At 34.8% G+C, this 14,900-nt stretch overlaps 1 protein-coding gene across 4 annotated transcripts in view; it reads left to right on the top strand.

The window, feature by feature from the left end:
• Window positions 1-14,900, top strand: part of LOC150087310 (cytosolic phospholipase A2-like) — a 228,467-nt gene that overhangs the window by 178,035 nt on the left and 35,532 nt on the right. For 2 of the 4 annotated variants that reach the window (XR_016546878.1, XM_090371978.1), the window contains one exon: window positions 6,857-6,993. Coding sequence is in view for 3 of the 4 variants with exons in the window: in XM_090371978.1 (XP_090228104.1) it covers window positions 6,857-6,993 (137 nt within the window). In the remaining variant the exon portion in view is untranslated. The remainder of the gene's footprint in view (window positions 1-6,856; window positions 6,994-14,900) is intronic. The other 2 variants (XM_090371975.1, XM_090371976.1) reach the window with 1 other exon arrangement.

Raw genomic sequence — 14,900 nt, 5'->3', positions numbered from 1 at the left:
TATTGGACCTGGTCACCAAGTGGTCCATTCCATGACGTTCCACTCATGATCATTTGGGTATTCTCCATGAGAGAATGGAAAACATGTTGGAATGCTTGTAAAACTAGTTGTTGCAACTCTGTGACACAAAGCATTTATCTTGTTGATCCAAGAAGTCAGTCACCTTAAACAGATCCATATAGTGAGAAATGAGAAATAATGGACCTCTAGGAGTTTCCAGTGAAGTGTTGATTTATAAATAACAGGGATCCAATGTCTCACAATCAGACATGTCTCATATGATTATGCTGCCTTCATCAGCCTGTACGATCCCCTTCAGCAGGATATGATAGCCTTTATTTGAATACACCACACCATCTTCTGCATGGTATAGTTGGAAATAAGATTCATGAGACTAGTAAAATCAGCAATCTGATGTTGCAGTTACCCCCCCCCTATGCTCACTATAAGTACATTTGCATACAACAGATCATGATAGTTAAGTGAGGTTTATTAGTTACAATAGCTCATCTGCACTAATGTCTGATGCATCATCATCAGCCATTTTCAATCCATTACAGGATGAAGGCCTCTCTAGCAACTTTCCAGTTGCTAGAGAGGCCATCCATTTACTACCCATGGACACGTGAATTTCATTCATCCATCATTTTCCAGGTTTTCTTTTAGCTGCTCTTGGGTACCATTCTGTTATTTTCTTAGTCCATCTATCACCATGTCTTGGGCAGGCACATGTCTTCGAGCTATGTGCCTGCCCAAGTCCATTTCGGTTCTTTAGTTTTGATAAGAATGTCTTTTATTTGTGTTTGCTGCCAAATCCATGTATTTCTCTTCATATCTAACAGTCTGATTCCTAATATAATTCATTCAATTCTTCGCTGTAGTTTTCAGCTTCTCTTCCATTCTTTTGGTGAGTACCCACGTTTCACTTCTGTAAGTCACGATGAGGAGTATACATTGGTTCATTATTTTATGTTTCAGACAAATTGGGATATTGCTCCTCATTATGTGACTATATTTCCTGAATGCTGTCCTTATGAAATTGATTCTTCTCTTGACTTCCAGCCATTTTCATTATTACAGCTAAGTATAAGTATATGAATCCACCTTTTCAATTACTGCTCCTTCAATTATTATATCCAGTTCTGTGGTATACTTGTTCGACATTACTTTTGTTTTAGCCATATTCATCTTTAGTCCGAAATCCTTACTAACTCTGTATAACTGATTAAGATTTTCCTCTAATTCTTCAGGATTGTGGCTTATGATTACAATGTCATCTGCAAATTGTAAATGGTTTAGGTACTCTCCATTCACATTGACTACTTTTTGACGAACAAGTATGCCACAGAAAGGGATATAATCATTGAAGGAGCAGTAATTGAAAAGGTGGATTCATATACTTATATGAAGCCTAATCTTTGGAAAGCTTCCTTAAGGACAGTAGTAAACAACTTCAGAGATATTGTCTCCCCTTGTCAAAATCCTTTCTCAATTTTAAATTTGCCACTGTCTTTGTCTAGTTTAATAAAGGAGGTAGTGTTCTCATATGTGTTCTTCAAAATCATAATGTATGGGTATCTATGCCTTGTCTTTCCAGTGCCAGAAACATTTTCTTATGCTGTATGGTGTCAAATGCCTTTTCATGATCTACAAATGCCAGACATAATGGTGTTTTATATTCATTTGCTTTCTCCATTAGCTGCAATATTACATGAAGGTGATCCATAGTTGAGAATCCTGTCCTAAACCAGCTTGCTCTTTTGGTTAATTCTCATCAAGTATTCTTTCTAATCTGTTAGTATCCCACATCCACAAGTTGTTCACAACTTGTGGATGTGGGATGACAAGCTAATTGGTCTATAATTTTCAATTTCTGATTTATCTCCTTTCTTATGCAGCAAAATTATGATTGCATTATTCCACTCCTTATGTGTCACTTCTTTCCTAATGTATTTTGTGAAGAGTCTTGCCAGTTTCTGTGTCCTGTCTCTTCTTCCAAGTAACTTCATATTCACCTGGGGCTTTCTGATTCTTCATTTTCTTCAATGCATGTTCTACGTCATCAGGAAGTATATTGGGTATGTCATATGTGTTGCTAATTTGTGATCCTTCTTCCCCACTGCTGGCATCATTCCCTTGCTCCTTATATAATTCTTTATAGTAGTCTTCTGCTATTTCAATTATACCTTCTCTGCTATTTATAAGTATACCATCTCTATTCTTCAGTTTCAGTATCATTGGTCTTTCTCTATTACTGCTCGTGGCTGCTGATTTTATCCTTTGTTTTCCTTTAATGCTTGTTTTACTTTTCTTGTGTTAAATCTTCTTATATCCTCTCTCAGTCTCTTTCTAATGGCTTTGCATAACTCAGTTACCTCAATTTTGTCCTTGTTAGTGTTTATGTTGCTCTTCATTTGTCATCTTCAGTTCATCATGACAAGTGTTTCTTGACTAATTTTTCCTTCTTTGGATTTCTTTTTACCTATAGGTTTCTCAGGCTTTATCGCTTTCAGAAAGTTGTATTCCTTTTCGATGTCTTGGTCCTGCAAGGTCTGCAGAAGTTCAAACTTTTTCTTAAGTTCCAGTGCATACTGCTTTTTCTCCACTTCTGTTATATTAAGGACCATATTATTTACTCGAGTCAGTTTTTTTCTCTTTCTATTCTTACATCTATATCAAGTGTGCATCTTACCATTTTGTGATCACTTCCAACATATACCTTGTTCAGGATGATAACATCATTCACAATATATCTTCTGTTTGTGAGGATGAAGTCGATTTCATTAGTTATTAATCCATTTTGGCTCCTTCATGTTCACTTTCTGTTCACCCTTTTCTTGAAAAAAGTTTTCATTACTGACATTCGTCAAAATTGTGCAAATTCCACAAGTCTTTCACCTCTGTCATTTCTTTCACCAATTCCAAAATTTCCTATTTTTCTGTGCTGTTTTGTCTCTTTCCAACCTTAGCATTCAAGTTCCCCATAATAATGGTGTAGTGAGTTTTCTGTTTTTCTTCAACCTCTAGTCCCTTTTTAATCAAATATTGAATGACTTCACGGTTACTGATTTTGTACTTCATTCACACATCTTTGTTGACTTTGGGAACTGTAATTAAAAATCGACGTTATCGATTTCTTCAACCTCTTTATCATCACAGCTCGATGTTTGTGCATTATAATTCATTATAACCTTTAGTTTTTACCTCTTAGAAATCCTGAGGTGCCTCTGTAGCCAGATGGGCAGGAGCAACAGTGCATAGCACACACTTCTTGATTAGACCGGGGTTCAAGCCCGTGACCACCAAATACAGAGGATGGTCAGGGAAGGTCAGGGAATGATCGCCGCATTTCCCCGGAGCAATATGGCCTTAGTTGCTAATGCTCCTAAAAAAAAAAAAAAAAAAAAAACCCAAAATAAGAAATCCTGAGAAGCAGTCTTTGACACCCTTGGTAATGTACTTTTGAATTCCAAAATGTTGTTTTTTTATATCTTTATATACCAGAATGCCAACTCCACCTTCACTCTTTTCACTGTGTCCATTAGTGTATAGCAGATTTCCACTTGATAAACTTATAAGTGATTAATTTATTCTTCTTGTTTCAGCCAAATCGATGATATTCCATTTCACATTTTCCTAATTCCTTTTCCAGCTCTAATATCCTATCTTCACCGATGAGCGATCTTGCATTGTAACAGGCCAAGTTCAGTTTCTGTGCATGGCAGCCTGGTGGTACCCAGAGATTCTCAGCACCCTCTTCTTCTACTCTGATCCTCTCACTGCCATAAGGGGCGGAGCAAAAGCCACTGGGGACTGAAGGTCATTTGTTTCATTATGCTGGAGGCTTTGATCTTTTCCTTATCACACTGATCAGGCACCTTGAAGAGAACCACTCTACATGTTCGTTGCTACCAAAGTGACGTAACAGGGCTTACCATCGAGAAGATGTGCATGAGTGGATTTTAGGGAGGCAGGCCAAAATCTTCTCCTAAATCTTCTAAAATAGAAAGATATTGGATCCATCAGTGTTTTACACTGAGTGTGTGAGAACACACAGAATGCCTGTTCACCCTCTAAGCCCCTTATGCTGTATGGAGTCAAAAGCATTTTCATAATCCACAATGCATAATCCATGCTAAAATGAGTCATGACACTATGCTACTCAGTGTTATATTGTGTACCCAGTTATTCCACTATGACAAGTCTGAAGTCTGTTCCAGAAGAGTTAGAGGAAGATCCAATGTGGCTGGATGTTAGATTGTATCTTCCCCTAACCCCTTTGGATAACATGTGGCTGGCCTACGTGGAAATTTTCTGTTGGTTCTTCCATGGTTGCTCCACTCTTGATGCATACACGGCCATGTAATGTATGCATCAAGAGGGTACACTAGACAAAAGTGCTGTGTCTGAGATGCTCATCTTTACTTATCTGGCCCTAATGATCATCCCCACTGGGAACTTAATTGGATCACCTCCAGTCCCTTCTTCATGTGTAGAATACCCTTCTGCTGAATTCTGTAGTAGCAAGCTCTATATAGAGACAGTGCATTTTGTGGTGGCAGTAGCTGCAGATGCTACACATGAAGTTGTGGTTGGAATGTTTCTCATGCAAAGCTGTCTCTGTTTATATGAATAGCACTCTCATTTATAACACTACTGACAAACTGTGCAACAGACAAAACAACCTTTTAGATGGGTGGTCACATTGGTTTTTCACATATGCTTTCATGTATGGAGTAACTGAATGAAGTGTTTTATATTTTTAATAAAATGGTTTGCCTATCTTCTGCTTACTAACAGGCACAATGTTTTTTCCATTTTATTTTACAAAATAAATCTAAAAAGTTATAGTACAAATATGAAGAGAAATTACTATCATTATTATGGGCAAAGTGATGTAAGAAATCAAAAATGCATATATATTATCAGCCTTTAAAAAATAATAAAATAAATAAAAATTCCACTAAAGCTGTAGAAACCTTCCTTTGTTTCTTTTAGTTATTCATCTAAGTATTTTTGCTGATGTATGAGTTAAGCACGTGAATGTCATTTGTTTTAAGAGGCATGCTTGTAGTCAAGTAATCAAATATGCAAGTAGAGTCATATATAACATTGTTGAATTCACTTGTACCACAAAATACAGTAATATTCTTGTAGTACCCATCTTCTAAATGCACTGGTCATATGATGCCATCCCAGAGTATAAATTGATTTTTATTTTATTTTTTTATTTATCCAGTCCTGTGAAGTTAAATAAGTTTTCCAGTTACAGAGGATTAAAAGACTTTTATGTCAATAACCAATTACTCTTTCTGATGCCTATTCTGCAGTTATTTCTTATTTAACCTGGCAGTAGGTATGCTTCTTATTGTAAGTGGAACAAAAAAGTCATACTACAACTCATGCACCTGTCAGGTGCATGAGTTTGTTTTATTTCTGATATATATATATATATATATATATATATATATTTTTTTTTTTAATTCTGCTTGGAGTTTGCCAATCTATGACACCATTATTAATGGATTGCATTAATTTTTGTATGAAATTTTTTTAATGAAAAATTTGAAAATTTAAAAATGTGTTTTTAATATATCTGATTTTCAGTGAAACAAATCTTTTATTAATTCTGTTCAGGTAGTTCCTTCTCCAAAAAATGCCTGTCACCTCCCTATAATTTTGGTTGTGCTTAGATGGCAGAAAAAATAAACCAATCGAGCATTTACCGATGATACCAGCTAACATGTTCGAACGAAACGGTTATGTTTCAGTGGCAATTATGAGAATTTTCCCCATGCCATTATAGATTGTAAAAATTCATAATGGCATCTTTTGTGTGAATTGTGAGTCATGAAAAGTAGATAATGGAGTAAAAGAAGTTTAACAGAAGAAGCTATTGACAACACAACTCATCAGAAAATCATCTTGTGATAGGGCTCACATTCACTGCACATGGTATGGTTAGAGTTGCTTCATATGAAGAATTTTTTATACAGTTGCTACTACATTTCTCATAACTGTAAAAGCTGTACGAAAGAGATAGAAATGAAAACTACAATCAGGACTCACCAACACTACAATTGATTCAACTGATTGTCTGGGATGCTGTTCTCATTAGGGTATATTTCATAAAATTGACACTGTTTTGACTTCTCAGTTTTCCACATGATTTCAATCTAACTGTTTTTTTTTTCTCTTCAACATGAGTATCAAAATATTTAAGTATTAAAATTAATTTAAAATTATAACTGTTCCCTCTTTCTCAAAAAAAGTAAAATAATAAATTATTGATTAATTTCTAGAGCTGCAGCATCCAATGTCTCATCTTATATCAGAAGCATATACTTTACACCTTTGCTTCAGCTATTATACCCCTACTGTGGCTCTAACTGTATTTTATAAAATTTGAAAATATGAAAATCAATATAATTGTCTTAGCTCATTTGAGGGAGAGGAAATGGCAAGGGAGAAGAGAGAAGGTATGGAGAATGCCCTGCCCTTCTGGTCACTTTCACTTTCAAATATATTATGATATTCTCTTGAATAGTTTATTGTACTCATGCAGACTATATATTCTTGTTTTTTTTTTTTTTTTTTTTTGTTTTTTTTTATATTTTGGGGAAAGGGTAATGCATAGCAGAAGATATATTTTGCTCTATAAACAGGATAGATGTCATTATTCATACCACAGCTATTTTATTTTAAATCATCACATGCCTTTTTGTAATTTTATGTTGTTCCCTTAAATGAAATTTATAAAATTTTAATTTTGTACAGTTTATTCAAATTAGCTTAGTTAATATAGTTTCACATTTAAAATTCATTTCATACTGTCTCTTTTTTTAAAATGAATTAGGTGCCTACTATTGGAATTATAGGTTCTGGAGGAGGTTTTCGAGCCATGACTGGCCTGAGTGGAGCACTTAAAGCATTATCAGATACTGGAATTTTGGACTGTGTTACTTATATTGCCAGTCTTTCTGGATCTGCTTGGTAAGATGTTTTACTTAATTTAAATGTGATTTATATGATTTATTTTTAACACATAAGTGTAATAAATACGGGACAAATACTTCCTTCATTAAAAAGACCTTTCTTTCAAATCATTTAGGAAATATGTCGAAAACAACCAATCATAATGTAGTTAGCTGCAATATATATTAAAATTCACTTTCACCATAGCAGTGCTATTTTATCATAAATACAACATACTTGTAAGATTTTCAGCTTAGTTATTTTTGTACATGAAGCCTTGACAGAAGGGGTAATGCTTTTAATTTCCAGCATATAGATTCAAGACAAGCATATATAATAGTTAACTATATTGAATCAATATGGTGCCACATAAGCATTGAGAAAACAAAAATGAGAATAGGAGTTTGCTATAATGAACATCTTTACAGACAAATAGAATGGACCAGCAAATCAGAATGTCTTAGTATGGGAGATTTTAATTTTCCAGAATTTACTAGAGCTTGCAGTTTGGTCACTTACAGAGTAATTCAGTATTTCTGGAATTGCTGGATGGCTGCTTGTTATGTCAGCTTGTTAGAGATAATACAAGGGAAAGAAATATTCGCAACCTGGTTATCGGCAAGGAGCCATTAAATATTAACACAATTCGCATCCTCTTGTGTCCAGTGGACCCAGTTCAAAATTAAATTAATAAATTCTGTAATTTGTACTCTATCAACACAGCTGAAACTCGCTATGGCTGAAGCCAGGACTGTTTTCTTCGATTTTCCCACTTCAAAATTTCAAAAATTTCTATTGAATTTCTCACAAACAACAAAAATGTGACATCAAGTGTGCATTTTTCATTAAGCCTTTTCAGTTATTTTTTACACCCCTGCCCTAACTAGCCTAAGGCTCATGAAATGCAATACTTGATTCATTTGTTATTTTAGCAAACGTGCACCTCTTTTTACAGAGAAGATTTTCATTTATGGAGCGAAGAGTGAGAACGCTTTGCCAATTCTCCATATAGCTCTATCAAGAAGGCAAAAAAAGACAAATGCAAACTACTGTTTCTTGGCACAAGAAACAAAGAAAGAATTGCAACAATAGTTTTAGAAAAAGAAAAAAAGACCGTATTCCTTTCTTTAGTGTGTACTGCATCTACTCACACAAAATCGAGGAAATTCATCTATCGAAAGCCACACTGAAAACAAGAAAAACTGATCACTACAATGTGCATTTGATAGAAATAAAAAAGTTTGCTTTGTAATTGTTTTTAGGGAACTACATCAGAACAGCAGTTTCCTGGATGTATATTTAGCTTCTAACGAAATTTCAAGAAAATATTTCTATTGATAGCTGCATTATAAAGTTCGAAAACCGGTGCACAAAAGAAGAAAAAAAAATCATCCACTATGAATAATGGATTGTTTCATTAATGTGTATTGTTCACAAAACTGCAATATTTTCTAACTATACAAAGCTAATGGCTAACTACAGCTAATGGGCTGTTCAAAAAGTATTGTTAGAAAATATTTCCTTGTATGCATTTGATGTTATCAGAAAGGGAAAAATTCTGTTTTAGTACACAAGCCAAATAAATTCACTATCCACAGTCATATGCTGTTTTAGTTCTGAGGTGCAATAAAAAGATATAGCTCATATAAAAATAGATTTACTCCTTATCTCTTCTTTTGTTTTTACTGTGGGAAGGTTATTGCACACAATCAACCCATGACTGTTTCTTATATTCTCTCTCTATCTTGGGATCTCCTCTGACCCAGTGGTCATCCCGGAATATAAACCAAAAATTTGTTTGTCGTAATGCTGCCCAGAGTTGATAATTGGTGCCCAGATGGCACCAGTTATCAACTCTTTTGCTGTCCTTCTAATTTACATTGTGCTCAGATGATCCCCATTTGAGAAAATTCGAAAGTGCTACATCAATTAGAAGCAAATCCGTTTCCATCCCCCACCATAATGAAATGCTTTAGGTGCAATAAAGGATCAGTATAAGGCGAAAACATGCAGTCACTCCTTTACGATAGTCATTTGCATTCAAGGACAAGAACTTCTGCATCCTAGGATGAAGCTGACTAAGAGCTATAATGCAAAATATTGTTTCCCTAAAACAATTACAGTAAAGCAAAGTGTTTTTTTTATCAAATGCACACCAGCAAACAGTGTTTCCTCATATTTTAGTAGTCAAAAAAGACAATGCTAGAACCAGTTGTTATAGGAGCATATTGAAATTAGTTTCTTCATTAGGGCATACAAGCTGATTCATCACATCCAGACATGTTTGAAAAGTTGTCTGACTTTTGTATTCCTACATAAATCTCCATATTTGGTGTGTATTAAATCATCATATTTGCATAATGTAGTATGCAGTTCATATTTTGCTATTTCAGTGATATGTATTCGGGGAAAAAAAAGAGCGTTTATTGTTGAACGAAACTAGCTGTTTATCTTTAGAATATTCCGAACATATGTAATTTCTTGGGCATCTATCTAAAAACAAAAAAATCTGTAAATACTGCTAATCGGTCTGTTTCTTTCTCTTTTGAGTCTCTTACTTCTGACCAACCATTATTATTCCACATATTTTCCAAGTTTTAACTTCCTGAATGATACATTCCTAAAAAAATTTGTTAGAAAGCTAATTTGATTGTCATCTGTTCTTCTACCATCTGGTATGAATCACTATGTGGATTAACATTACATTTTTGAAAGGACAATCCTGTAGTGATTGGTGTTCTTGCTGCAGCCCTCGTACCTGGCAGATGACATAACGTTCTGGGCTGTGTGTGTGTGGATATTTTGGAGGCCAACAGTTTTTCTTCATTTGGTGACTTTGTTCTTTTTGATATAGTCAAGCTTTCAGTTTATGCTGCTGTTGATATTCACTTTATCAAAACTCAACTTCATCAATGAATTTTGTCCAATTTCCCAGTTCCTATGCATCTAATAACAGTCCACAGAATCTGGAATTATAGATTTTAGATCATATCTGTTGCTTTTATTCTTTCATCCGTTGATGAAGTTGGCACTTATGAGAACTTCGACATCTGTGATGAAACAGACTTATTAGAACTTGAGCATCCGCTGATGAAACTATTTTTTATTTGAACTTCGGCATCCGCTGATGAAACTATTTTTTATTTGAACTTCGGCATCCGCTGATGAAACAGACTTATGAGAACTTCGGCATCTGTGATGAAACAGACTTATGAGAACTTCAACATCCATCATAAAACAGACTTATTAGAACTTCAGCATCTGTGATGAAACTGACTTATTACAACTTCGGCATCAGCTGATTAAACTGACTTATTACAACTTCGGCATCAGCTGATTAAACTGACTTTTCAGAAATTTGGCATCTGTGATGAAACAGACATATTACGACTTTGGCATCTGTGATGAAACAGACTTATTAGAAAAGTTGTAAAAATTATTATGAACAGAAATGTTCTTGATAATTCATAATATTTTTTTTTTTTATTAATTTCAAACTTTTAACATATTATGATAACAATTAAAATAATTATTTGAACTTCTTTTGGTTTTACTGTGTTTAAAATATGACAGTAAACTAAATTTACTGATTTTATTTTTACTTTTTTGAAGAAAATATCAATAAATTACAGCCACTACAATTTCATAAACAAGAGACAAATTAAGTACTACAATAAAAAAAGTAAAAAAGAAAGCACAATCAGATCTTGGAAAGCCTTGCCTTTTCAGCTGAAACTCAGTAAGAGGAAACAGGAAACAACCATCCTTGCAGGACAAGACTTTAACATCCAGTATTATAATTCAGTTGCACAGGACAAGAATACACTGCACAGAAACCTTATTCATGACAAGATTGTTTATTGATAAAATTGCTCAGATATCATGATAATATAATATATTGTTTACTTATAAATAATAATTACACTACTTTTATAAAATTTCCAAAGATCAGGATTTCATTTGTAATAACATTGCCAAGTTAGAGACTGTAACCACTTCAAAGTAGTTACAGCTCTGGACCTTTGACAATCTCCTGGCCTTCTCCCCACCAAAGAAATGTTTTTATTTTTTTTTCTCTCTGTTTCACTTTCCTTAGGGTCAGACTCCCTCCCCTAAGGAGTTTTTTTCCCCAAGTGAATGAAGGGAACTGGAAATTTCAGTAAAATGAACCCTGTTTTCCTTCGTTCAGTAAACAGCTACTCTGTCAGTGCAAGAGAAATAACTCAAGAAATGAAATTACATTTGCAGCTCAGAATGAAATTCAAGCACCCAAACATATGATATTTTATGGTGAATTTTTTTCGGCATGTGTGTGATAATGAAAATAGAATTTTTCCCTTGAAATATGTTGATGGTATCAAATGCATATCAAGGAAATATTGATATGCATTCAGTAACAATACAAATTTGTGAAAACAGTCTGTTACTTGTAACATAATTTTTTCTTCGTTTGCACACAAGTTTGCATGCGAAGTTTCTTCGACATCAGTTTTCGAAGTTTATAGAAAATATTTTCTGGAAATTTCATTAGAAGATAAAATATACATTCAGAAAATGTCCTGCACACCGATATTGTTTGCTACAACAATTACTTAAAGCAATAAAGCAAAATATTGTAACAGAGCGATAATGCAAAATATTGTTCCCAAAAACAAGATTTTGCATTATTGCTCCCAAATATTGTTCCCAAAATTGTTTTTTTGTTTTTTTTTATCAAATGCACATTGTGTTATCAGTTTTACACCGGTTTTTTTTTTTTTTTTTTTTCGTTTCCACTGTGGCTTACAATAGATGAATTTCCTTGATTTTGTGTTAGTAGATGTACATATTGAAGAAAGGAAATATGATATTTTTTGTTTTTCAAGAACAATTCGTTGCAATTCTTTTGTAATTGTTGTGAACAACAATTACAAAAGAATTTTCCAAGGAACAGTTGCTTACATTTTTATTTTCTCCTTGGATCACCTTGGTAATGCTAGTGATGTAAGCTTGACCAGTCAATTATGTCTTTGTGTGCATTGATTTGTTTTATCCAGCGGTGCCGTGATGATGCACGAAATTCAAACGAATGCAGTGAGGTGTTATATAATCAAAGAGAACAGCCTCTTGTTTTTTGCGATCATAATCTCATAAAATGATATGTGATCATACTTCTTTTTTTTTTTGCTGCAATTTAAAGGAAGGAAATCAAAGAATATACTTCTGTTTATGTATAGAGTTTCAATTTTGTAAATTTGAGTAGAAATTACAGAAATTATTAGTTTTTTTAAGTGGGGGTCAATTTTTAAGTTTGGATTAAAATAGGCTTATGGGACCAGACCAAATCAGGATTAAGAATCTTCAAATAAAAAAATTGCTAGCTATAGAAACTACTGTGAGAGGAATGGGAATGTGTTTGTGTGTTCACAAAAGGATATTACATAGTCTTAGACATCATTTAAGCTCTTTTCAGTGGGACCAAATGGCAACTTGAACAAATACAAATTAAATATAAATTCTAGATAGGAAACATTTAAAGAAGTTATTCTGGAACCTATTATGCTTTCAGAATGACTTCTGGAAAAAAATGAAAAAGAATTGTTCAATCCATAGACCAAAATAGATAACAAAAGGACTGATGACCTTTAATGGTAGAGAAGAAAGGTGCATTGGATGAATATAAATTGTCAGTGGGTCCCAACTTCTCAGATAAATATAAATTAGCCTGTAATAAAGTTATTCAGAGGGTTAGGAAGAATGCCAAGACACTTTATGATAAGTCTTTAACTACTTGTGCAAAGAACAACATCAAGGATTTCTTAAATTTTGAAGAAAACTGATGACATCCTTTAGTAGTAAGAGGAAATGAATAAAACACATTGGTTCACTTGATATCAGTAGTAACAATATTAATGATCCTTAGCTGGTATTTTGCGTGGATATTTATTGATGCAAAATATCGTGGTTGATATTTGATCGTGGATGCAAAATATTTATTCAGTTCTTATGAACTGAATAAATATTTTGCATACCACGATCACATGTGAGGAAGTTTTTCAAGATGAGGATACCTTCATCTAGCTCAGCGGTTCCCAAACTACTGAGATTTACGGACCCCTTCAAAAATCAAAACTGACAGCGGTAGTTGACACTGACGAATGAAAAGGACCTGGGGATAATTGTGCAGTTAGATATGAAGTTTTTTGAGCAGTGCAGACAGTCTGCAAGAGTAGCTCATGGTGTCTTGTCAATGATATACAGGAATTTTTCTAGCAGGGATAAGGAGGTGATTATCCCCTTGTATAAGGCAATGGTTAGGCCTCACCTTGAGTTCTGTATACAGGTCTGGAGGCCTCGTTTTAAGAAGGATCTAGAGCTGCTGGAACAAGTACAGAAAAGGGCAACAAGATTAGTGACTAGAACAAAGGATTGCTCTTAAGAAGAAAGTTGAAATTTAAAAACTTTCTTACCGTGAGAGTCCACTAGTTGACTTCTTTAGTTGAGAACACTTTTTATGGCAATAACTATAATTAAAACGCATATTTAAGCACATTTTTCTTTAGCGTTGATCAGCACGTCCGACTAGTCACTTGATCGATGCAGTTGGAGGAATTTATTGGTGGCCACAACAGCTCCTCAGAGAATAGTCTGCTGACGAGGCTACTAGTGACGGTCGTGTTCAAAGCCGCTAAGTGGATTTTTCTTATTTATTGATTTGAAATTATTGTTTTTCTAAAACTTTTGATTTAAATTTAGTAGTATAACATTATTTTGGGATTTTTTGATTAATTTCGTGTATTTATTCTTTACTCGGCCTTGTAAAAGTATCGGTAAGGGTTTCCACGTGTTCGTTACCGTTAGTAACTTTCCCGCCATTGTGATACCGTACTAGATATACCGTACTAGATAGCGTTAGTTGAACTTCGTTAGCAGTTAAATTGTAGGTTTAAATAAATACATATAACGACTTAGATTACAAACGTAATATAATTAATAACATAACATAATTAATTAATAAATTAATAGAATCATGACTCAGACCAGAGCAGCAAAGCAAAAGGCTCAAGCTAATGGAAGTGCCGTGGCTCAGAGCAGAACTGAGGGGGGCAGTTGTCCTCTGACTCACAGCCTTATAAAATGCACTGTTTGCTTGATGTTTGCAGAGCAATCGGGTACGGGACATGATACTGCCAAGGGGGATGTCTTTGTGTGTGCGCGGTGCAAGGAGTGTATCGATATCAGGCAACAACTCGGCGTTCTTGTGGGCCTATATGAGAGCTTGAAGGACAGGGTGGATGCCCTCGAAGAAACTAAATTGAGGGGCCCATCAAGCTCTCAGCTGCCCACATCAACGCCAGAGCTTGCACTTGGGCATCGCGTGACACAGAGACAACCCCTAAGGCAGAATGCGCTGGTCCCGAAGGAACTAGTAGTTATTGGTGACTCTATTGTCAGGGAAACGGAGAACATGCTTTGTAAAAAAGAGAGGTGGAACAGGACCAGGGTATGTCTGCCAGGGGCAAAGGTTGATGACGTTGTAGAGCGAATATCATCTTTTAAGGGCACAAAAGGTGATATAGTTGTACACGTTGGCACTAATAATATTAAGAGTAGGAGACCGGCAGAATTACTTAACAAGTACAGGTCACTGTTGAACAAAAGCCGAGAATTAGGGTTGAATTTGAAAGTGTCTGCAATTCTGCCCAGACACGATAGGAGGGAGTATATGATGAGAGCCTTGTCGATCAATTCGGCCCTGGAAAGATTGTGCAAGGCTCAAGGGGTAGAATTTTTTTCAGCCTGGACTGTACTTGTTAACAGGAGAGATTGCTTCTACAGGGATGGAATACACTTAAATAGAAAGGGTGCAAGAATATTTGCTGATGCTATCGAGGCAGTGTTAGGTGGGTCGGAAAACTGCTAGCTTGGGGGGAGACAAAGACCAA

This window comes from Mastigoproctus giganteus, chromosome 4 (assembly GCF_048544385.1).
Source record: "Mastigoproctus giganteus isolate SK-2022 chromosome 4, ASM4854438v1, whole genome shotgun sequence".
Lineage (NCBI taxonomy): Eukaryota > Metazoa > Arthropoda > Arachnida > Uropygi > Thelyphonidae > Mastigoproctus > Mastigoproctus giganteus.
The sequence above is the reverse complement of the archived record's forward strand: the minus strand, read 5'-3'. Positions and strand labels throughout refer to the sequence as shown.